Source organism: Haliotis rubra, unplaced genomic scaffold (assembly GCF_003918875.1).
Source record: "Haliotis rubra isolate DU_JTF1 unplaced genomic scaffold, ASM391887v1 Scf194, whole genome shotgun sequence".
NCBI lineage: Eukaryota > Metazoa > Mollusca > Gastropoda > Lepetellida > Haliotidae > Haliotis > Haliotis rubra.
The window spans coordinates 1,441,737-1,467,358 of record NW_025765936.1 but is presented as its reverse complement, the minus strand read 5'-3'; the positions used below and the strand labels follow the sequence as shown (position 1 = coordinate 1,467,358).

Sequence of the window (25,622 nt, the reverse complement as noted above, 5' to 3'; positions counted from 1 at the left end):
ACAAACAAGAGAAAAGTCCGGTCACGTGATATGCAAATTAGCCTGTGGCAGTGATGTTATGTTAAGTCATCGCTGTGCCGGAGTGTGGGATAGAAGCGTGGATGAGATGGAAACGATACTGTTAACGACTGTTTGCCAACGGCTTTGCAGACTTATAACGACAATGGACACGTTGATATGATTAACCTTTACCTGGATATTTAACCTTTATCCCATGTTCACGAGGTGTAGTGTTAAGATAAACACGTGGTCAGAAGACATGACACGTGAGAACATCAGCATGATACACAAGTTTATGTTTAAATAGTGGGACATGTAACTTAACTAGGTGATAATCAAGACCCAAGGCGCAACACAAGACACACTACAGCCATGGCGTTGAGACTGTGTGTACTTGCTCTGCTGCTGGCGACAGTGAACGCCTGTTGTTCCCCCTTGCAATGGGAGATGAGAGGCGGGACGGTGTCCGGCCGGGTGGCCGTAGATGACCTCAGACTGACCGAGGTTAGAGACACTTATAGTGGAAGTGGCTGTTGGTTTACGCCGCACTCAGCAATATTCTAGCGGTCACTAAGCCAAGCTATGAACGGACGGTATTTTTTGTTGCACTCGTCAATATTCCAGATATGTTACTGCGGTGGGCGGTGGGGTAGCCTAATTGTTAAAGCGTTGGCTCGTCACGCCGAAGACCCGGGTTCGATTCCCCACATGGGCACAATGTGTGAAGCCCATTTCTGGTGTCCCCGCCGTGATATAGCTGGAATATTGCTAAAGGCGGCGTAAAACTAAACTCAGTCAGTCAGTCAGTTACTGCGTTGGTGTCTGTTCGAGCCTGGAATTTGTCCAAAGGAACAGAAAGAACTTGACATTTGGGAAAGATGACAAACGTTCAGCCACGTCGCACAATGTAACCCCTGAAAGCACGTGTTCCTTGGGAAAATGTGTTGTACCAATGGCGAGGCGTGAAAAACACCCTGGTTTTAGTGTATTTAAATTCTAGTTATGGTGCGAGTGAGTGAGTATGGTTTTACACCGCTTTTTCTTGAGCAATATTCCAGCAATATCACGGTGGAGTACACCAGAAATGGGCTTCACACATTGTAGCTATGTGGGGAATAGAACCAAGGTCATCGGTGTAAGGAGCGAACGCTTTATCCACTAGGCTACCCTACCGCCCCATTATCGTGAGAGAGTGTGTTGATGTAGCTCTTTGCCGTATTTACCGTTATCCCATCACTATGGTACTGGCAATCTTGGAAATAAAATTCGAATAGTATTCGAACTCACACTCACAGGTTCCTGGCGTGCACAAGGTAACCCAACTCTGCAGCGAGTTGATGTGCAGGGTTATGTCCCTTAGTCGTTCAAGGATCCGCTGATCGTGATTTCAAATCCAAGATTCGTACCGATTGTGATCAATCAGCACAAAATACCCGTTACCAACTGACAATTGTGAAGCAGTGATATCAGGGAGTGAGTTTAGCTTCCAGCAATATCACGGCGGGGGACAATCGAACCTGTGCCTACGGCTTGACGAGCGAATGCTTTAAGCTCTGATCTACTCCAAGCCCTCCCAACCCCCGAACGTGTAACTGATACCAAACAATAAAACCTTTTTGCTATTTTGTGCATATTTTTCAGAAATTATAAATTGTCGTTTTAGTTCCACTATGATCTTCACTACGACGCCATCAACCTGAAAGTCGCCATGAGGAGCGAGTACGTCACATCGGACGTCAGGAATATGACCATCATGGATTATAAAGCAGTATGTATGAACGTCGGCTTGTATGCCTCACCATCCTGAAATGGCATATCAATCCTAAATGTAAACGAATACATTCTGTTTTGATGAAAATGAATATAAGCTCGCGAATGAATATTGCAAATATATCTACTTCATACGAGTGAGTGAGTGAGTGAGAGTGAGTATGGTTTTACGCCGCTTTTAGCAATGTTCCAGCAACATCACGACGTAGAACACCAGAAATGGGGTCCACACATTGTACCCATGTCGGGAATCGAACCTAGGTCTTCGGCGTGACGAACGGACGCTTAAGCACGAGGCTACAACACCGTCCCTACTTTATACGAAGTACCTTTATATCAAATGACATGTTGTTTTTTCTTTAAATGAATCGAAACATCTGATGGTAGAAAATAGTTGCTTTTACTGTCCTTCGTTATTTATATTCTTGATTTATGTGTCATGAATGTATAGCTTGTTTTAGTCACTATATGGCTGAAATACTACCGGTGTGACTAAACATCTAAACTCACTCACTCACCTGTGAAATAAAAAGGTGACCCATCATGCTATTGTTGACTGTGGAGGGTGCCAAGCGCACCTTAAAGCCTACTCCTGTTTCTGTGGACGCTCATGGTGTCCATAAACCAGATTTATTCCCAAGCAACACACTTTGTTCTATATGGGAATGTCTGGGACATAAAGTAACATATGTGAGGTTTCTTTTGTTGTTTAGTATATTACCAACAATATCGCTTCTCACTTACATGCTTCCATCTATAGCCAGTGGCCTAGTGGTTACTGCGTTCGCTCGTCACGCTGAAGACCTGAGTTTGATTCCCCACATGGGCACCATGAGTAAAGCCCATTTCTGGCCTAAAGGCATACTCACTTACGCCATGTTCAGCCGTTCTCTTACATCTTTCCTTCAGTACATAACAATGTTATATTTCTTCGTCTTTTTGCGCCAAGTTAATGATCTGGCGAACATACAGTTCACGATGTTGTTTGTCTTTTTTTTGCACAGGAACGGATTTACCAGATAAACCAGGTCACAGGATCCTGTGAAATTCGAACCCTTGATGTGCCGTTCGAGCCCGCGTGCACTCCAGGTGAGCCATCATGTTTAAAAACCAATTACATATACCAGTAGTAACTAATTTATTATTTGCGTTATATCAATTCATATTTTCAACATTTACCAAGAGTTCCATGTGCACAATTAACACCGCACCATGGCTATGCCGGCATTCTACGTTTGTTACTAAAGTTCTTACATAAATCGTACGATATGTCCGCCTCTTCCACCTAATTCACTTTTATATCGATAGTACTCTACATCACGCAGATAAATGCAATTTGCAGTTTTGAACACTGTTTGAAATTCGTTTTTCTATGATAGCATCCGCTGATTGTAGATAAAATTTACTGAAAATTACATGCATCGTAAAATCTCGCCAGTTTTGACACATTACTAAATCACCATTCACTGCGTTTTGCGTAATTTATGGTAAAATGTCAAATTTTACTGGGAGAATTGAATTTAAAAGAGAAAAGATGTATCATTGTGATCAGCAATAGTTTTGTTGTTGTATGATCGAATCACCAATGCTCGTTCTGAAACATTATCAATGAACCGAGAATCGCTGAGAATGTTTTGAAAAATACGCAAACGTCAAAGTGAAGTTTTCAGCCATATTACATAGTGTTTATAAAATCACGTCACATGTATGTCGGTTATGTTTCGTCCATAAAATTCAACACCATCTTCCTTACCATGAATCCTGAATTCCTCATACAGTTCAAAAAAGAAACTGACAAATGGACTTTGTCACCACCAGGAAGTGTTTCAGTGAAATCTAACGAAATATATCGAAGATATGAGTTGCCGCGCTGTGAAAGAATACTTGTTTGAAATGTATACAAAGCCAATCTCAGATTTTACACTTTGTATCCGTTCGCCTACTTGTTGCATACAATTGCTCATTAGTTTTAGAACATGCATGGGAAAGGTATCGTAGCAAGCGATAGTTAAATAAAACAGGTGTATGCCAATGATTTTCTAGATACATCACAACATATTATAGTTTTTGAAAGCATGACGCCATAACTGACGCAAACTCACGCACAACGATGACGGTACTTCTCTTAATTTCTGACTATTTCCCTTGGTCACAATGAAAACAAAAAGAAAATAACAACCAGCAGACTGTCAGAAGTTTCGGACTACTTACATGTCACATTTATGCATATACGTTGCTTGAAACAACGAAAATGTCCTTCGAAAATTCGTGTCAGTGAACACGCCATTTTGCAAAAGTCGCTTCCCGATAGTGATGTCATACGGACGTCAACATTGTTATACATATTTGGTATTTTCATTGAGGCGAGGTTATGAATGAAAATACACACGACCAATCCGTCCTGCTGCTTACATTTTCTGTTCTTATGCTTCTTCGTATTTTCACGAACTTTTTTTCACGTGATTAATATCAGTATTATTATCTTTTGATTTGGGACTAGACAGGAGACCAGTTTAAATTCAAGTGGCACCAATTACGTCATAATCAAAGGGCGGTAACTCTGGCCTATTTAGCTCGGCAAAAAAATACCTCATATTGGCATAACATTTCAGCGCTTATTTTGAGGGTTATACTTACGTTGTAAAAAAAATGAGTGTATATTTTCAAACATTGGTATTAACTTATTAAAACAGTTCACTTTGATTCACATAAGAATAAATGTGATTTATTCGTGTACACTTGCCCTTTAAACTTTGCATGTAACCTCACACATATAGCAATTATACCTTTTGTGTTTATACATATTCCATAATTTTAGAACGAATGGTCATAAAGGTTTTACCAACAAAGTATTTCAAACTGAGATCTGCATATGTATGACCCGTGAAGGTCCGGGTTAGAATATTGATCTTTAGTAACCCATGTTTGTCGTAAGAGGCGACTAACGGGATCGGGTGGTCAGGCTCACTAACTTGGTTGACACATGTCATCGGTTCCCAGTTGCGCAGATCGATGCTCATGCTGTTGATCACTGGATTGTCTAGTCCAGACTCGATTATTTACAGACCGCCGCCACATAGTTGAAATATTGCTGAGTGCGGCGTAAAACTAAACTTACTCACTCACTCACTCACTTGCATATGTATAATTATAGCTCGTCACAGGACAATAGGATGTGCAGAGAATAGTAGCTCATCACGGAAAGTAGCTTCTCAACGAATAGCTGTTTTTCATGCAATGATTTACTTGTCAGAGGATAGTAGCTAGCAATACGATGATACCTGCTCAGGGAATAGTAGCAAAAGACAACAGTAGCCTTTCATACAATAGAATATTGTTACTGGACAGAGGCTTGTCTTGGAACATCAACTTGTTTCAGGATAGTTGCCTGGTACAGGACGGTGTTTTGTCATAGGATATAAGGTTGACATGGAATATTAGTTTGTCGTGGGGTACAAGCTTGTTAGCAGATTTTCATAGAATGGTAGCTTGCCACGCCATCTTGGGCCATAGTGACCACGCCATAGTAGCCTGTCCATAGAACTTTCTGGTTTAGTTTTTTACCCTGTCATATAATTTATAGTGAAAGTCAGATCTAGGTTACAATTGATCTTCAGTAGCCCATGCTTGTCGTAAGAGGCCACTAACGGGATCGGGTGGTCACGCTCGCTGTCTTGGTTGACACATGTCATCGGTTCCTAATTGCGTATATCGATGCTCATGCTGTTGATCATTGGATTGTCTGGTCCAGACCCCATTATTTACAGACCGCAGACATATAGCTGGAATATTTCTGTATGGGACATTAAGCAAGAAATAAACAAATCCGTAATGACAAAATAAATGATTGTACAAAAGTGGATTCCTAAACATTTATGGGTCTGTCGGTGACATCTTATCTCAGGCGGTGGGGTAGGGTAGCCCAGTGGTAAAAGTGTTCGCTCATCACGCCGAAGATCCGGGTTCGATTCCCCACATGGGTACAATGGCGTTGAGACTGTGTGTACTTGCTCTGCTGCTGGCGACAGTGAACGCCTGTTGTTCCCCCTTGCAATGGGAGATGAGAGGCGGGACGGTGTCCGGCCGGGTGGCCGTAGATGACCTCAGACTGACCGAGGTTAGAGACACTTGTAGTGGAAGTGGCTGTTGGTTTACGCCGCACTCGGCAATATTCTAGCGGTCACTAAGCCAAGCTATGAACGGACGGTATTTTTGTTTCACGGTGGGCGGTAGGGTAGCCTAGTGGTTAAAGTGTTCGCTCGTCACGCCGAAGATCCGGGTTCGATTCCCCACATGGGTACAATGTGTGAAGCCTATTTCTGATGTCCCCAACCGTGATATTGCTGGAATATTGCTAAAAGCGGCGTAAATCTAAACTCAATCACTCACTCATCCCAGGCACTACTCCGTTTTCATTTCAGATGATGCTACAGTGAATGATCACTTTTTCGTCGGAGGCGGCGACCAGGAACGCCTTCAGGCGGCTTCGTTCATGTACGTCCGGCCAGAAGACGGGTTACGTGACGGTCACAGAAGGGGACAGTCCGGACTCTACATGTGTGCCCATTCTTGCTTTCGATTTTAACCGTAGGTATTATTTGATACGTAGTTGAAACGCTTTTTAAACTTTGGTTTTCAGAAACCACTGAAACGGCATTTCTAACCTCTCTTTACCCTGTATCTAACTCTTGAAGTGTAAAAGACGGAAGTGTTTTAATCAAGTGTGAAAAGACAAAACTTAGGCGCAAAATATGTATTTAAAACCTAGTAACACTTCAATATAGTGAGTGAGTGAGTTTAGTTTTACGCCGCACTCAACAATATTCCAGCTATATGGCGGCGGTCTGTAAATAATCGAGTCTGGACCAGACAATCTAGTGATCAACAGCATGAACATCGATCTGCGCATTTGGGATACGATGACATCACTTCAATATAATTCATGTTTCAATCGTATTTTTTTATTTTTCGATTCAGTAGATGATGTGACATAACGGGATATGTTTGCAAAAGTATGGTATATGCATGATTATACACTAGATACCTAAGTCTAGGCAGTAAGTGGGGATGCATGTGGATGGTGGTGAAATTAGAGGGCTTCTTGTGCCCCGTTTATTGTGGTCTTCATTTGCTCACCCACCCAAGCCTCACTGACACACTGAAACCTCTTATAGAGATCATCATTCACTCACTCACCCAAACCTTACTCACTCATTCACTTAAACCTCTTATCGGGGTCTTCATTCACTCACTCACCCACCCAAACCTTACTCACTCATTCACTTAAACCTCTTATTGGGGTATCCATTCACTCACTGACCCAAACCTTACTCACTCATTCACTTATACCTCTTATCGGGGTCTTCATTCACTCACTCACCCAAACCTTACTCACTCATTCAATCAAACATCTTATCGGGGTCTTTATTCACTCACCCACCAAACAGCCCACCCAAAACCCATTCACTGGTACATTCCAAAACCTAGTCACTCAATCACTCACTCACTGACTCAGGTCCCATTCACTAGTCATCCACAACTCACTCACTCACTACAACGCGTATCGGAGAGTTGACCCACTCACTCACTCACGTGCCCATTTGTTACAGTGTCGGAGACGACATTCATGGTGTTCAGGGACATCATGGACGGTATTGCCGACCCCAGCATCTTCAACCCTCCTGACAGCTGCGTCTTCGCAAAGGAGGTAGTGTACTTCTTTCTAAGACATATAAGTATTTCACGTTATTTGTAGGGCTGGCTATCGATATAGGCCATTGAGAACGATAATCGTTAACAAAATATCGATCGATTATCGGAAACGTAACTTTGAGCAAAAGGTCATGAGAGAAATGAATATAGTTGGTGGATGGTGACATGTTTTTGCATGGATTAACAAAACAGCGTCCTGGATATAATTTAGAAGCAGACCACGAATAAAATCCCCAACTTTTTTCTGTCACAAAATTTAATATACGATATTATCGATAACACAATGTTCATATAGATAATCATGAAATTATTTTTCCTATCGAGTATCGACGATATTTCCGATAATCGATCATTTGGCCAGCCCTAGTTATTAGACTGACTCCCTGTGAGCCATGGCCTACTTAGGTCCACCGTCAATTCTCTACGTGTGTGGTCCTTATTAGCCGTTAAATTGTTATTAATATGTGTTTGAATACTTGTCAGAAGTGATCAGGTGTCAGGTGGTCAGGTTGATGTATGTCATCGTATCCAAACTGGTAGATCAATGGTCTGTACTGTCTGGTCCAGACTCGACTAACTGCAGACCGTCGTCATATATTTATAGCTAAAATACATGGAATTATCATGAAACGGCCCGCACATTATCAGAAATTTGCGGTCCGCTGCAAATGATATTGGACCGCTCAACCTTAACGACGGGCCACTATCAGTTCAGTGACGTCATAGTTCGACATTAATTGGCTTTCGACTGGCAGATATTCTGGGTCAAACAAGTCAAAGCAACCCAAATTCCCGCTTTAAATAGCAGTAATATTGGCTTTCTTGTTGGTGCTAACCTTAACAATTGCACTATTAAGGCTGTTGATGGACCAAAACCGAGCACTGTCATGGTTTGACAGGTTACAGGCTATGGTCTTGTCAAAGGCCAAGGTTGAATATCGTCACTTTCTGTTGTGACGACACTTGAATTTGTTCGATGACGTAATTGCATTCGGGCAGTCAAGCCCGTCAGAAGTTGATTTGGGTAAACTTACAGTCCGATTCCTTCATTGTTTCCTTTTTCTTTTCAACACAAATTCCATGTATTTTAGCAATAATAACGGTAATGCTATTTTTGAGGGCATTATCATTTGCAGAAGCCCTCGGTCTTTTTCAACTGCCCTCCTTCGTCGGGCAGTTAATGGAAGACCTCGGGCTTCTGCAAATGATAATGCCCTCAAAAATAGCATTACCCTTATAATAGTAGCTGGCAAATTGCTCAGTGCAGCATTATACAAGCAGCTAACGAAAAAGATCATTTTTTGAAGGTTATTATCAGAGATTCTGTATTCCCAAACAAAACTTCTGGCTACTTCTGGCTAGCTATTCTCGAAACTTCGTAAGCCCTACGAACTTCTTAAGCCCATTCTTAACACATTGGCTATGATCAAAGTTAAGATGATGATGATGATATGGAGTTTTAACGTGCCCTTTCCGACATAATGTGTATTTTGCACACTGTAAGGGCTGGTCTGTGGGAGTTTATATACTGTATCTGAGTGATGTATCCATGTTAAATAGACACAATAATCTTGAACGCTACAATTTATCTAATCATTATACATGTTATTTTTTTAGTTTTTGTGGTATTTTGTATATTTTGTGTTAGTTTTTATGTTTTTGTGGTATTTTGTATATTTTTTGTTAGTTTGTATGTTTGTGTGGTATTTTGTACATTTTGTGCTAGTTTGTATGTTTTTGTGATATTTTGAATATTATTATTGTGTTCCAGACACCCCTGAGACAAAAGATGGACGGGCATCCTTTTCTCCGGTTCCCTGTAACCTATCAACATTAAACAGTATTCAACCATTTCCAAATTCAAAATACGAGTCAATTTTTATTCACGAAAAGAAACCTAAAACTGAAGTGTTGTCTGTTGATGCAAAGTGAGGTACACGGAGGGTGTGACGTACTTACCCTTCTTGCAGACACGGGGTGTCTTCGTTGTGTTACTTACTGTAGGAGCGCACATAACTACACACATTCAATGCCAAACAATCAACTCATACTGAAACATGACAAATTAGGGCTAAATCATACAAGTGAGTGAGTGAGTATTGTTTTACGACGCTTTTAGCGATATTGCAGCAATATCACCGCGGGGGATACCAGAAATGGGCTTCACACATTGTACCAATGTGGGGAATCGAACCCGGGCCTTCGGCGTGACGAGTGAACGCTTTAACCAGTAGGCTACCCCACCGTCCCTATACTTTGTACAAAGTGGTTATACCATAGGTTAGTGAGATGAATATCTGATATACTCATAATTTTTCTCAGACCCTATTACAAAAGTAAGTCAACTTACGAATGCGCTGTATTTGTCTTAGTTGATTCAGGCCATGAGCCAGACAATTTTATGTTTTTTAAAGTTGTTATGGTCTCTACATATAAAAAATGTATGATGGTCATGTCAGTTTGGTAGCTCAAACTCAGAACGAGGCTAAATCCAAGATGGCCGCAAAAAAAACCCAAAACTTTTTTAAAATGTCAATTCCAAGCACTAATCGTGAGTAAAGTTCAACAAATAGGTTTGAAATGAAAAAAGGGAGGTAAAATAGTGCTAAAAAGATACCTTGATATAAAAGATATGTGGCATTGGAAGTGTACCAGCAGAGTAAGTTAGCCGGGGGTCAAAGAACAGCCTAGTTCACTGTAACGTTGCTTCAGGACACATGATACGACAGTGGAGACGGCTTCTTGCTTCATCAGAAAGCTGCGGCGTTTGGTCCAAGCATTTGCAAGACCCTTCCCAACACGCATACACTGTATGTGATACTGTCAGTTCTTTTTTAGGCAGAAGGAAGGTCAATGCATGCAAACTTCTTGTCAACAGCAAGGAATATCAAGAGGCTTTCCAACAACTTGTGAATGAATGGACTGTGCCACCAGGTTTGATTGACTCACTTCAAGCATTCACATGCCGCCTGTATGCCTTATGTTCCCAAATAAGGGATGTCCATCAATTGTGCTAGGTACCACGTATTTGAAGTGAGAAAAGGGGAAATCGAATCAGGACAACTGACACCCTCCTTTGATTGTCTATCTATGCACATCCTGAGAGCAAACTATCAAGCTGCAATATGGAACAACTGTCTGGAAGCTAAATATCCAACTCAACGGGCAACAGATGGTCATGGGTGGGTGCAAGAAAATGGTCACATAGAGATTTGCTGGATGACAGGACCTCTTGTTCCAGATGCTGTTCTTGAGTTCATTTCTTGCAAGTGCACAACAGTTTGTAAGCTGCCAAGTTGTCAGTGCCTTATCAATGGACTGAAATGCACTGTGTCATGTTGGAACCAGACTTGTGACAATATGGTATGCGAGGACCATGACATGCCGAAGAGTGACACTGATGATGCAGCTGATGTTTATGATGCGGACCAGTGACTATCACTAACCAATTTAATGAACTTGAAGGTGCTCTCACTCTTTGAAATTAAAGAGCTGTCTTCAGAATAAATAAAATTATGAGTTTTCGAAAAAGCTCTTTGAACTTACAATTTTGACTCTTACAAAATCCGGAAACGATATGATTTAAAGGTATCAAATAACACAACTTGATATTAATTAAATCTTTTTAATCATGTTAGCACTATTTTACCTCCCTTTTTTTTATTTCAAACCAAAGTTTTGGGTTTTTTTGGCGGCCATCTTGGATTTAGCCTCGTTCTGAGTTTGAGCTACCAAACCATCATACATTTTTGATATGTAGAGACCAAAAAGAATATAAAAAACATTAAAACGTTTGGTCCCTCTGAGTGGTACTAATCTGTCAATTTTCAGCTCCTGGCTCCTGGCCAAATTAACGTGCATGGGATAAAGGCTGCATTCTTGAGTTAAGGAATCGGTGCTGGTAATTGGAAGAAATATCAGAAGAAATGTATTTAAGATAAGTATCCTGTCTGCACTGGGCCATTAAATACCTTACAAGTCAGGTAATGTCATGGAGATCTCGAATCGCACACTTCTCGCCCTGAAATAGGTACCACCCAGATTCACCGAACATGCACCAACTTTTTTATGGCGACTAAAAAACATATACCACATGTTTATTCGACGGTGGTGTATTTGATAATTGGCTTTAGACCTTCTGTTTGCAGTGTTCCGGTGAACGAATTTATGCCTAGCGTTTTGAAATCGTTTGTAATTGTGTGGTCAAAATCCTTTTCTCAAGAATATTGTTCTTTTGCCAATGTGTTCGGTGCAAATTCAATATTGAATCCTATTGTGTTCTATGGAAGAAGGTAATGTATGCGACGTGGTTATATAATCTCCGCCCACTGATGAATATTCATGACTATTCTACACTTAAGCCCATTCTACATTTAAGGTCACAACAAATATATCGAACACAACACTGCCTTTACTTAAAACAGCCACGATAAGCTGCCCACATGAATGCTGATAAGATATTTCTGTAACATATTCTGAAAATAGATTACTACCTCAGAAGGTTTTGTTGGAATGGCGCACCCTGGCTGGGCTTATTTGTTTTGTTGCCATGGATGTACCAACGGCTTGCAACCAACACAAATTTGTTTCTTGTTTTATTATTTTTGGTTGATACTTACCACATTCCTAACTTTCTTCTTTATGCTGTTTAAATTAAATATATACCATATCATCGTCTTTGTTATAAAGAACTGAGGGTACATTAGGAGTCGAATGGAATATCTCTGAACATTAAGAAACTCAACTATTCTGGTCTGACTGATAAGATTCCTTGTTTTATATGGGTCGTGTTTTCAAAACCATGTCGGGGTTTGTGTTTATTCTTTGTGCATGTACTTTCGGATATGTCACCTCCCTGACGCGTGAGTATTTTTGTTGTGGCCAATAAGTTAAAGACAAAACAACATTAATGGATCATGAAAGAGTTTAGAATGACGCTCATATTTATTTCGAAATCTTCAGTAACCAATGCTTGTCGTAAGAGGCGACTAACGGGATCGGGTGGTCAGGATCGCTGACTTGGTTGACACATGTCGTCGGTTCCCAATGGCGCATGTCGATGCTCATGCTGTTGATCACTGGATTGTCTGGTCCAAACTCGCTTATTTACAGACCGCCGCCATATAGCTGGAATATTGTTTAGTGTGGCGTAAAACTAAAGTCACAGACTCACTCACTTATTTCGAAATCGACATAGAACAGGAACCAAAGATTGATTTCGTGGCAGTTTTCGTTGTTTTAATATTCTGTGGGCGTTCTTAACGTTACGGTTCTTAGCTCATGCATCTCAGTAGCATTCGTGACCCACTCGAGTTATTCCGGGACAAGCCGAATACCGACTCGTGCCCCTCTGGGAGGTTTTCAAATTGGCCTACGAACATCAGAACTACTTCACACAAGAACGACAACATTCTCTCTAACATTTCAACATAAACAGAATTACTGAACCAGTCGCAAAATTGCTCGCTATAACACCTGTTGGTCACGAATGCGGATCATTGTGTGTTCTGGTGGGCGATAGCTCTAAGCGACGGTCCAACTTCTGCTGAAGAGGTGGTTGTGGACAGGGGTACAACGAATGTTTACAGAAACGTAACCTAACCAAAAACAGAATACAGAAACGTGCCCTTGTGGAGAATCTAACCAGGGTCTTCGGCGTGACGAGCGAACGCTTTAACCACTAGGCTACCCCCACCTCCACAGTGGGGTGGATGACGATGCATATTTACACATCGAAGTTACGGTATCGCTTCGACGATAGCACGCGGAGACACACAATCAATGTGAACAAATGATAACAACGCAAATCGAAATAGTGTGACACGTTTTAGGATATTTTCCCAATGAAAGTAAACCATTTTCTTACCCACGAGGTCAACGTATGGGTAGTTGCATACTATCTCGTACGTCACACGAGTGTCGTATCGCGTTGACCTGGGTGCCGTTGTACAAAGCGATCTTAGCGCTAAGGTGACCGTAACTCCCATACCTTAACATAGGCTTAATTAAGGTAGCCTTAGCGCTAAGGTTGTTTTGTACAACGGCACCCTGTGTCGTAACGACTTGACCTGAGATTCTAACGATTTGATTGGATAACCGATGACCTCTCAATTAGGTCACATTCTGACGTAACTATTTTTCATTCATAACAAACACGTGAATTCATTCATTCTACAACTTAAATGCATTGTGGGAATGTAAACATTGCGAACGTTGCCGTGTCGCTGTTTAATTGTGAGTCGAACTGAGACATTATATCCGTCGAAAAACATAAGCGCAATGTTTCCACCAGTGATGTTAGCCGAATGAAGCAACTGGAAACCAAGAAACGAGGCGCTACGGAGTAGTTTACTGTAGGAGGCTGTACGAGGCGATGACAACTGACAGGCATCGTGACGTCTGTTACCAAGGCAGTGACATCATTACAGTATGACGTCATGCAAATATTGTACTACAGCACACTCCGGCACAGCGATGACATAACATAACATCACTGCCACAGGTTAATTTGCATATCACGTGACCGGACTTTTCTCTTGTTTGTAATCAAACGCGCATATTCATAATAAGAAGAGACTGGACTCACGAAAGCTTTTCGGCGCTCTCTTCATAATGTTTTACATTGTTACATATATATTCTTCCACAACTGCGACAGTAAGGTCTATGACAGTACATATTTAGAAGTCAAACTGGCTCCATCGTTTGCTCTCCACCAGCTTCGATGACAGCACGTACGTGGAGCCGTACAACCTATGTAAACAAAGGATCGCTACGCAAATCGAAATAGTGTTACATGTTTTTGGATATTTTCTCAGTGAAACTTAACCATTCTATTAAAGATGTTTAGTTAGACGTGTAGACTCGTCAAAATAAAAGAGTAAAAGAAATCTGTACATTATATTGAATGGACGGTGCAAGATGTGACGAATTGTCACATTTTTTCTGGCCTGTGGCAGAGATACTATGCTGGCTTGCCGCATGGAACTCTGGGTAGGAGAGTGGTACTACAGTACAAAACTCTTCCGCAACCTCTTTATGAAACCGGGTTTGAAACCAAAAACAGAACAAAAATACGCTATTTTGTCAATTTAATGCATGTAAGACGTGGGTAATAAATAAAATACCACACTGGGTCTCATTACATACGAATCATACGAAACTCGTGACCTTCCTATAATATCTGACATCGCTTTGGCTCGGTCAGATACCATAGGAAAGACACTCGTTTCGTATAATTCGTATGTAATGAGACCTCGTGTAGTATTCTATATCTATCATATAATAATAATAAATGTCCATTTATAATGCGCGCAATCCAGGTAGATATGCTTGCTAAGGCGCTACAGGGAATTGTCAGATAAAACTCAGGGAGTGTTCACTGGATTAAATGTCACTATGATACTTGGAAAACATGGGTCTTCAGTCTTGATTTGAATTTCTCAAAGGTTGGACACAGTTTCAACTCTGATGGAAGTGAGTTCCAGAGGATAGGGGCAGTGCTGGAGAAGGATCTGGAGCCAAATGTTTTCAGTCGATATTTAGGAACTTGGAGGAGATTGTCGTCACTTGATCGAAGTTTACGGGCTCTCCAGAGTGTATGGAGGAGCCAAGAGTTCAGATAGATAGTCAGGCCTGGTGTTATGGAGGCATCGTTAGGTGATACAGAGAAGCTTGAACTCTATCACTGATGTTTAATTATATGTATCAAAATAAAACAGTTGAAAAACAGATACACTATATCAAATGGACTGAGTAAGATGTGACGAATCCTCACATGTACTATCGTACTATGCTGGCCGCATAGAACCCTGGGTAGGAGAGTAACGTGTGACTTGTAAAGACAGAGCCAAGTTCTCGCGTTACCCTGTTGCACCTTCGCTGAGAATGGTCGTTTACAACGGAAAGAGTTTAAGTGGCACACATATTGCAGTATATTATTAGTTACACGGGTGGTCAGACTCGCTGACTTGGTTGACACATGTCATCGGTTCCCAATTGCGCAGATCGATGCTCATGCTGTTGATCACTGGATTGTCTGGTCCAGATTCGATTATTTACAGACCGCCGCCATATAGCTGGAATATTGCTGAGTGCGGCGTAACACTAAACTCACTCACACTGTTAGGTAGTCTATATTACTTGGGGTGAAGGGGGTTGTTGTCGGCATCTGTATATAGAAACGTACCCCAGCCCAAATCAGAATAAAAGAAACCTACCCTGGGACGAGTCCATTCTGCATTGTGCCGTTTTCTTAATCGAATTGTCATACTGTTGTATTAGATACGTTTGATTCGCTATGTAAGAAACGAGTATACAGAGCAGCGAATATTTCGTGGTGCACAATATTACTCGCAATCAACTCAACGAATAACACTTACGGTTTGGGTTTTGGGTTGTGGGATATGGACTCGTCCCCCGTTTAGGATACAATGTACGTTTCTGTATTTTGACTTTGTTTAGAATACATTTCTGTATGCAAAAACCTGAGTTACATATTTGTAGTACCTGTGCCGGCAACCTCTTCAGCATTACATGAAATAATACACATGTGTCTATACTGGAATAGACATGTGTCTACTGGAATACACATGTGTCTATACTGGAATACACATGTGTCTATACTGGAATACACATGTGTCTATACTGGATACTGGAATAGACATGTGTCTATACTGGAATACATGTGTCTACTGGACTGGTCTATATAAAACACATGTGTCTATACTGGAATATACATGTGTCTATACTGGAATATACTGGACATGTGTCTATACTGGAATACACATGTGTCTATACTGGAATAGAAATGTGTCTACTGGAATATACATGTGTCTATACTGGAATAGACATGTGTCTATACTGGAATAGACATGTGTCTACTGGAATACACATGTGTCTATACTGGAATAGACATGTGTCTACTGGAATACACATGTGTCTATACTGGAATAGACATGTGTCTATACTGGAATAGACATGTGTCTACTGGAATAGACATGTGTCTACATGTGTCTATACTGGAATAGACATGTGTCTATACACATGTGTCTATACCTGGATATACATGTGTCTACTGGAATACACATGTGTCTATACTGGAATACACATGTGTCTATACTGGAATACACATGTGTCTATAGGAATACATGTGTCTATACTGGAATACACATGTGTCTATACTGGAATACACATGTGTCTACTGGAATAATACACATGTGTCTACTGGAATGTGTCTGCTGGAATACACATGTGTCTGGAATACACATGTGTCTATACTGGAATACACATGTGTCTATACTGGAATACACACGTGTCTACTGGAATACACATGTGTCTATACTGGAATAAACATGTGTCTATACTGGAATACACATGTGTCTATACTGGAATACACATGGGTCTACTGGAATAGACATATGTCAACACATGTGTCGTCCTTGTGTACATTGGTGTTATCAGAGAAACTGTGACCCAAGACAAAATTCTAACATCTGACGATGGCATAACTACATTTCAGAATGCGAGAGCCAGTACGGCGGCAGCTGTGTGAACTTCGTGTACAACCAGTGTCTGTCCGGCTACCAGTACACCTATAATGGGTGTGGCTTCCAGGAGATGTGCTGCATTCCCTCTGTACAGCCGTCAGTCACGACGATAGCAGCAGGTGTGGTCATCATACATACGAATACTTCGGTCAGACTTTGGGTCAATAGAATTTGCATCAAATTAAGGTCAGCAGCTCGGCATTAAAAATATATTGGTATGTCCATTTTCTTTTGTATTAATACGGTACCCCTTCAAAATATGCAGACAAGCTAGCTCGCCCTCTCTCTCTTTCTCTCGCTCTCTCTCTCTCTCTCTCCCATCTCTCTCTCTCTCTCTCTCTCACTCTCTCTCTCTGCACCAACCACAACACACACACGCACACGCAAACAAACCCGCAGTAGGTTTGTGACGCACCCAACAACAACACACACGTTAGGTTTGTGAACGAAATATTATCGTTGAAGATACCATAAATAATTTAGAGTACCAATCTTGTCTGTATAGGTCAGTGTGGGGTGGCATTTCCCGATCCACTACCAGCGACAAACAGAATAGTAGGGGGCACAGTCGCCGCCCCTGGCGAATTCCCATGGCAGGTCAGTTAACAGCAGTTTTATCATTTATTCGACCTTTATTGCAAAACCCGGATGTGTACATTGTTCATGGTTCTGCTTCAAGACAGAAAATTGTCTGCGTTGGAAGGAGAGGACCAAACCATATTGTTTTCTGGACACCCAGTGATTCGTTCACTTCTTTCAATCCGGGGGCGGTGGGGTAGCCTAGTTGTTAAAGCGTTCGCACGTTACGCGGAATACCCGGGTTCGATTCCCCACATGGGTACAATGTGTGAAGCCCATTTCTGGTGTCCCCCGCCGTGATATTGCTGGAGTATTGCTAAAAGCGGCGTAAAACTAAACTCATTCACTCAATTTTAAAAAATCCCAAAGCACATTGTTTTCCGGACAACTAGTGATTCGTTTACTTCTGTCAATCCGATGATTGTTTTTTCTGGAAACATGTTATGGGATTCACCCTGAGATGTTCCCTAGTCTGTCAGTACCATTTTTGTGCTCAAGTCGTGGCAAGCATCGACAAGATGCCTCGTTTTCAATTCTCTTCCAATGTCCCAGGATCAGATGATATCAGTTTGAACCCAAAATTCGCCATTAAAGTGATTATTGGTTTGCTGGCACACTGGAAACCACTGGACCCCGTACCGCAAAGCGATCTTAGCTCTGCGATGGTCGAAAGCCTATGCTGACGTACTGGAGTTACGATTACCGTAGCACTAGGATCTTTTTGTGGTACGTGTCCCTGGAATTGGGTCCCACTCAAACGTAAACGACCAGGAATCTTTTCCATTTCCGCATTCTTCTTACCCTGACCGCCCTCATATGGCTGTTAAAAAGTGCGCTGCGATGGTCTAGTAGTTAAAGCGTTCGCTCGTGACGCCGAAGACCTGGGTTCGATTCCCTACATGGGTACAATGTGTGAAGCCTATTTTTCATGTCCTTCATGGATTTTGCTTGAATATTGCTAAAAGTGGCGTAAAACTAAATTCACTTACTCGCTCATAGCTGTTAAACGTTCATGCGTGTTGTGTGTTTGCTTTTACTCCCAATGGGTATGCTTCGTCTGAGTGAGGGCGATCAGTTTTACACCGCACTCAGCAATATTCCAGCTATATGGCGGCGGTCTGTAAAAAATCTAGTCTGGACCAGACAATCCAGTGATCAACAGCATGAGCATCGATATGCGCAAATGGGAACCGATGACATGTGTCAACCAATTCAGCGAGCCTGACCACCCGATCCCGTTAGTCGCCTCTTACGACAAACATGGGTTGTTGAGGAGCAGTTCTAACCCGGACCTTCACGGATGGGTAACGCTACTGGTGGATCACGCTAATGTTCATTGTGTTCGGATATATCAGAGCACTCTGAATTCTTCAATATTGTAGGGTCCAGCCCGTGTCGCTTTATGGGAGTATGGGGCCACGGGTAAGGTGGGAGGTAGGGGACTGTCGCCACATTCGATATACAGAGTTCCGTCTTCGTCGGATATAACTGGTTATTCCCTAGCGTTGACGTTATGTATGCATTGTACTTTTTCTACTCACAGGTGTCTTTGAGGGTTTACGAAGCTAACAAGGGCCACGAGTGCGGGGGCATCCTCATCAGTGACCAGTGGATTCTGACTGCAGCTCACTGCTTCAAACAGTAACATCCTCTCACGCCTTGACGTTACGATATATCTCATATCTAAACAATACCGGACTATAAGGGCCGTTGAGGTTAAAGCGTTGGCTCGTCACGCCGTAGGCCCAGCTTCGATTCCCCACATGGGTACAATGTGTTAAGCCCATTTCTGGCGTCCCCCGTCGTGATATTGCTCGAATATTGCAAAAAGCTCCATCACTCACTGTAATATAAAGATTGAAGGGAATCCGCAGGCTTAACCGTTATAGGGCAAGTTTACACGAAAATGTTTGTCAAAAGTAATTTTAACGTCAAAACAATACAGATATCAGAAGTAACTAATATATTTTTTGCGTTATATCGATTCACATTTGCCACATTAACCGAGAGTTCTATGTCCACAATGAACACCACCATAGCTTATGTCCCTTTGAAATGACGTCAGTGGTGCACGACTGATAAACGAATGACGTCGTTAGACCTCATTAGGACCCATTACACGTAGTGCAGTTATAGGTGTGGTTCTTGTGTCTCGATGTGCAGGCTACTATTTTAATCCAGCTGTTGCTTGGCTGTCAGTTGGCTATGTGGTCAGTTCCACACTGTGATGACGTTACATTGTACAAAAGGTGTTACCACGTAACCAAATTGTTGTAACATTCAAAGTGTATCGGTCGTCTTTCCAACAGTATCTTCTTTTACCAAAACTAAAACGTATATGCACTAGGATCTAACTAGCCATCTGTGAATGTGTACTAAATTCCTACATAAATCGTACTATACATGTCCCTCCTCTTCAACCATCAAAATAGTCAACTCCTCTCCACCTTTCTAAAGTATAATATTATTTGCCTGTCGTAAATTGAACACCAATAACAGGCTATTGTGTATGGGCTTATAGGCTTAGCTTTTGACACTAATTGTGCTTTTTGTTCTAAATGCAGAATCCTGATATCAATAACCATATAGGCACTGACGCGTCGACACAAAAAAATTCAAAAAGTAAATAATCATCCTGTTCACGTAGGTATTTTGATACTAAATAACGAATGTCAATGATCTTTCAATGTACTGCCAAATGAACTGCTTGGAAAAGAAATCTACACTTGGATTTGTCCAGGAAACCGTTATCGGTCACAAGACAGAAACAGTCGCTGAAAGGCGGGGTCCAAAACACAAAAACATCCCTGTCAAACAACCATTTATTCTTTGTTTCAAGAAACATTTTTGCCACTACCAAGCACAGCTGAATACTTGATTTTATCCGGCAGTTTACATACTGACATAAAGCTGTTATTATTATCCTGTCAATATTATTCATAGCAGCAGAAAGGTAATTTATTGACACCGGGCAAGAACTAAATATAAATTGAAACGACAGGCAAGAATATTAGATACTGTAATTGGCATTCTACCATGACATTTTAAGTATGTTCGTTTTGATTGGCTGTTACTAAAACTTAGAAGTAAAAAAATTCAATAACCACTTCTGAGAGCCGGTTCACTGCGCGTAGAATATTTTACACTCATTACCCTACGCAAAGGTAATGAGTGCATATTTAAAACGCGTTGTATTCATGGTGCATATGTCATGGTAGAATGCGTTCTGTTTTTAATTACATTTAGCAGCGTTCAACCAACTAGAATCACTCCCAAAATGTAAACACAATAGGATTATCTCCTAAATCTCGATAGCATTTTCGCAATGAAACATGCAAACAAATGAAAACGAAGTATATTTTTGACAATAACGTTGCATGTTCATGTTTTCTTCAAAAGCTAATGTATACGCGGCAAGCTGAATGACCGATCCCTTTGAGACTTTTGTTTTTCAAGAAGGTTGTGATTTCAGTTAGTTTCAGAAACCTATGGAAGAGATATAGGCCTACCTTTAGAATACAGCACCATAAAATACGTCATTATACCATTTTACGTAATTTTATGTGATTTTGTTCTCGAAGCAATGCCCTAATACCCCTGCACGGCAACACGGTTGTCTAGCTCAGTGAGTGCGTATAAAACATTTACTCACACAGACAATTCCCAACAGGGCAACTGCCCACTCGGACAATTCCGCACACAGACAATTCCCCACACATTAAAAGTATAAATAACAACAAAGTGATATTGACTTTTTATTATATATTTATTCATTCTTTCACATTCCTTAACAATAATTAGTATCAGTATGTCCAGTTTAATTGTCAGTATCAGACACTTTAATTATATATTTCACATTCTTCAATAAATACATAGAGGTACAGTATCCGACACACATGTGATAACAATGATGACATTTGTACATTCTTTCATTCAGCCAAGACGAGATGTTCTTTGAAATGGATATCAGGAACCGATCCAGGGATTTCTGTCAGGGTTTCGTTGTTCAAAACAACCTTATCTCTTAAGGTCAACCATATCTCTAAGATTACAACCTTAGACCTTTACTAAGGTTAGCCTCCCGTTACTGAAACAAATCTTTAACTAAGGCTAACCTTAAGTTGGGTTGATAACTATGGTTGGTCAAGACCCAACATTAGCGTCTCTAAAGGTTGGGTGTAGGAATATGGGCAACACAAAGTTTCTTGAGGCATTGTTGGTGATCTTTGGTTGCTTTCTTGACACGCTTGGAGGGAGGCCTGATTTGCTGCGGCTAGATGAAACTTATTATATATATATATGCCAGGGATTTACGACCTGTCGTAACTCTATACTTACCAAAGGCTTGCGACACTCGTAGCACTACTCAGGCTTTGTGGATCAGGATGCCGTTGTACAAAGCGATCTTAGCGCCAATGTGATCGTAACTCCCATAGACTTACGTCTGGCGTAGCGCTAAGGTTGCTTTGTACAACGCCCCCAGGACCTTGTTTACTGACATTCCGCAGGGAGAAGAACCCGTTTGCGTGGAACGCCGTGCTGGGAGAGTATGATCGTGCTGTAGTGGACGGCTACGAGAAGATCGTGAAAGTGGAAACCCTCATCGTACACAGCGGCTTCAACGCCACCACCAGCCAGAACGACATCGCCATGTTGAAGATAGCGACTCACGTCCAGGATTATACTAAATACATACGTCCAGTGTGTTTACCGTCGAAGACGGAGACGTTTGACGGCATGTATTGCACGGCCACAGGATGGGGCGCCATGCACACAGGTAAACTCGTGCACGGGTCTTGTGAATGAATTTAGTTTTACGCCGGTTTTAGCAATATTCCAGCAATATCACGGCGGGGAACACCAGAAATGGGTAAACATTGTACCCATTTGGGGAATCGAACCCGGATCCTCCGCGTGACGCACGAACGCTTTAACCATTAGGCTACCTCACCGCCACATATGGGTCTTGTGGTGTAGTACCAGTCAGGATCCGGGTTACAATTCATCTTCAGTAACCCATGCTTGTCGTAAGAGGCGACTAACGGGATTGGGTGGTCAGGCTCGCTGACTTGGTTGACACATGTCATCGTTCCCCAATTGGGAATAAAGATGCTCATGATGTTGATCACTGGAATATTTTGTCTTGACTCGATTTTACAGACCGCCGGCATATAACTGAGATATTGTTGAGTACGGCGTTAAACAACTAAAAGGAAACTCGTGGTCTAGTGGACTGAGTGTTTGTCAGGGTGCAGAATGTCAGTGGTTCGATCCCCGGTCGCGTCAAAAGATGGTGGTTGATGTTACCCTGCCTACTGTTCGGCATTAGGTTATGTTAAACAAGGAACTGGTCGAGTAACAATACTGTATCTGAGTAGTGCTGCATGATCTTCAGTGGGCCAATGAATGCAGGTGACTTATGCATTAGCCATGCATTAAACGCGCACGAAAGCACGCACGCATACACGCACATGCACACCGCTATATAAGTGAAATAGCCTTGAACGCCACGTAAATGAAACCTGATTCACCTCACCTGTCCAGTTCTGTCAAATGTTTGACACCATGCTCCGTACTGTCAAAGGCACACCTTACCCCACATGCCAAATATGAGACGCTCTGTTCTGTTCTACAAACAGTACTCCTAAATAAGTCTAATGTGTGGCATATACTTTCAGAGTCCTAGTTCATGTACTACTACTGACATTGCTTCCTGGGCCTGGTCCACTATTTAGAGAACAACTTGGAGTAACGGATTTTGTCACGAGTGATATTAAAAGCTTAGTAAAGGGAGCCACAGGGACGAGGTCATCCAGTGAATGGCCCAGTCTTGCAAGACGCTGTCATTTGCTGTGCAGAGTTGCTTCTCTTAGCCTAGCCTTAGTCTACTCTTAGCCTTGCCAGAACCCCATGGTCGGAGGTTCAAAATTCCAGATTTGCCCCTGTTGTGTTTCAAGATTTGTCTCCGATCTGTATTGTTGCGGATTTATTTCCCATGATAGAACTATAATGCTATTCAGTTCGATGCTATACCGAATCACTCACTCATTCAACAGCAATTGTGGGCCAAGGTTTTTCTATGAAATGTGACGATGACATCTTCCCAGAGAGTCAGAGGTGTAGATAACTGTGGTACACTTTTTATCTATATGGACAGTTCTAATTATATCTTTGGTGCTGTAGTAATACTTTCCGTATGATGGACAATACTATCCTTCTTAGGGTTGCAAACACTTTTGGGCAGGTCAGTCGTAGTCTGTTTTACGCACAGTATCTTTCATCGTTTCGCTGGGGTGGAACGTCAAGCTTTAGCTACATCGCAATTGGTAACATTTAGGTAACACGTGCACAGTATTAGAGTGAGTGAGTGAGCTTAGTTTTACGCCTCACTCAGTAATATTCCAGTTGTATGGCAGCGGTCTGTAAATATTCTAGTCTGGAACAGACAATCCAGTGATTAACATCATGAGCATCGATCTGCGCAGTTGGAAACCGATGACATATGTCAACCAAGTCAGCGAGCCTGACCACCCGATCCCGTTAGTCGCCTCTTACGACAGGCATGGGTTGCTGAAGATCAATATTCTAACCCGGACCTTCACGGGTCACAGTATTTGAGACTCTTAAGTGACAATGACAACTCTTGTCAAATTACTTACCTTGTTTGGGGAAATGATCCTCGAGCACCAGGAGTATAATTTATTTTGTTTGTCAGTTTAAAATAATGCTTAAAAGCGGTTTTGTCGCTGGCAGACAGATCGTTATTTAAAAAATAATGCATCTATTCTAGTCGTGTATGGTGACGTTGTTGTATGTACTGTCCCCAGACGGGTACGGGACTCGGCGTCTGTACAAGGTGGACCTACCTCTAGTGAAGAATGATATCTGCTCCTATCTGATGGACCAGACAATCCCCAGTTCCGAGCTGTGTGCCGGCAACAAGCGCGGGGACAGGACACCTGTCAGGTAACCATCTTCGATTGTCCAGGGTATTTAATGCTGTTTATCTCGACAAATCTCCATAAATACCCTGGGCCGTTCACCATCAACTCTGTCATGTTCCCCATTGGACACTCAAAGATATCAAGACAATGGTCGGTTTTCTTACATTGAATTAACTGCAATTATGATGACAGTCAGTACTTTATTTAGTCTCTCACTGGACCACATTATTTTCCGAGACCTTCCTGTAGTGTTGAAGCTCTAAATGAAGCAAGTCTAGATTTTCTCAGGTTTTAGGTTCTGTGTCTCCCATTCCACAAATTAAATTAAAATGGAATTATTTGTTTTGTCAAAATGACATATATTCAGAGACAAAACGTTAGTGTATACTTTACTTTATCATGCTAACAGATCTGGCTACAATATATATAACCAACTTAGTCTTAAAAATGTTGATATCTCTCAAGACAGAATTCATTATCATCATTATCACTATAATTCTCAAATATATATACTAGACTCATGATCATCATTATCATCACCACCATTATCATTTAATTATTGTTATTATTTTTGCAGTGAGTGAGTGAGTTTAGTTTTACACCGCTTTTAGCAATATTCCAGCAATATCATGGCGGGGACACCAGAAATGGGCTTCACACATTTTACCCATGTGGGGAATCGAACCCGGGTCTTCGGCGTGACGGAGCTAACGCTTTAATCACTAGGCTACCCCACCGCCCTATATTTTTTATTCTATTTTATTTATTTATTTATTTTTTTAAAAATAGAATGATTACACGTTGTTCTCTAATTCCAGGGTGACTCCGGCGGGCCACTGGTTTGCAAGAGGAACGGTCTCTGGGAGGTAGCCGGAATTGTATCATGGGGCTACAACTGCGCAGACGCATACACACCTGGCGTCTACACGAATGTGCCTTACTTCCGGGACTGGATCAATACCGTCATGCAATACTACACCAAGTCAACCCGCCGGGGAACGGAGCTCACTGGACTACACTATCTCTAGACCGTTGTCGCATCCTGTACACACATTAAACACATAGCAAACA

The 25,622-nt window shown here is 41.7% G+C and overlaps 2 protein-coding genes across 2 annotated transcripts; both read left to right on the top strand.

Moving 5' to 3' along the window:
* Positions 1-226: 226 nt before the first annotated feature.
* LOC124274754 lies at positions 227-9,335 on the top strand. Its single transcript, XM_046710122.1, has 6 exons — positions 227-504; positions 1,664-1,768; positions 2,775-2,859; positions 6,192-6,357; positions 7,380-7,477; positions 9,254-9,335. Exons 1-4 carry the CDS (start codon positions 373-375, stop codon positions 6,353-6,355), a joined length of 486 nt encoding a protein of 161 aa, XP_046566078.1. The 5' UTR covers positions 227-372; the 3' UTR covers positions 6,356-6,357; positions 7,380-7,477; positions 9,254-9,335.
* On the top strand, positions 7,415-25,622 carry LOC124274747 (chymotrypsin-like protease CTRL-1). The gene is given in 8 exon segments (XM_046710119.1): positions 7,415-7,505; positions 17,001-17,147; positions 17,534-17,625; positions 19,151-19,248; positions 22,116-22,384; positions 24,435-24,568; positions 25,370-25,527; positions 25,529-25,622. Coding segments are annotated over 8 exon segments (1,077 nt in total). The 3' UTR covers positions 25,617-25,622.

Coding starts and splice junctions, on each gene's coding strand:
- LOC124274754 (XM_046710122.1), top strand. CDS start 373: ATGGCGTTGAGACTGTGTGTACTTGCTCTGCTGCTGGCGACAGTGAAC. Junction 1,769..2,774: donor CCATCATGGATTATAAAGCA/GTATGTATGAAC, acceptor TTTTTTGCACAG/GAACGGATTTACCAGATAAA. Junction 2,860..6,191: donor CGAGCCCGCGTGCACTCCAG/GTGAGCCATCAT, acceptor TTTTCATTTCAG/ATGATGCTACAGTGAATGAT.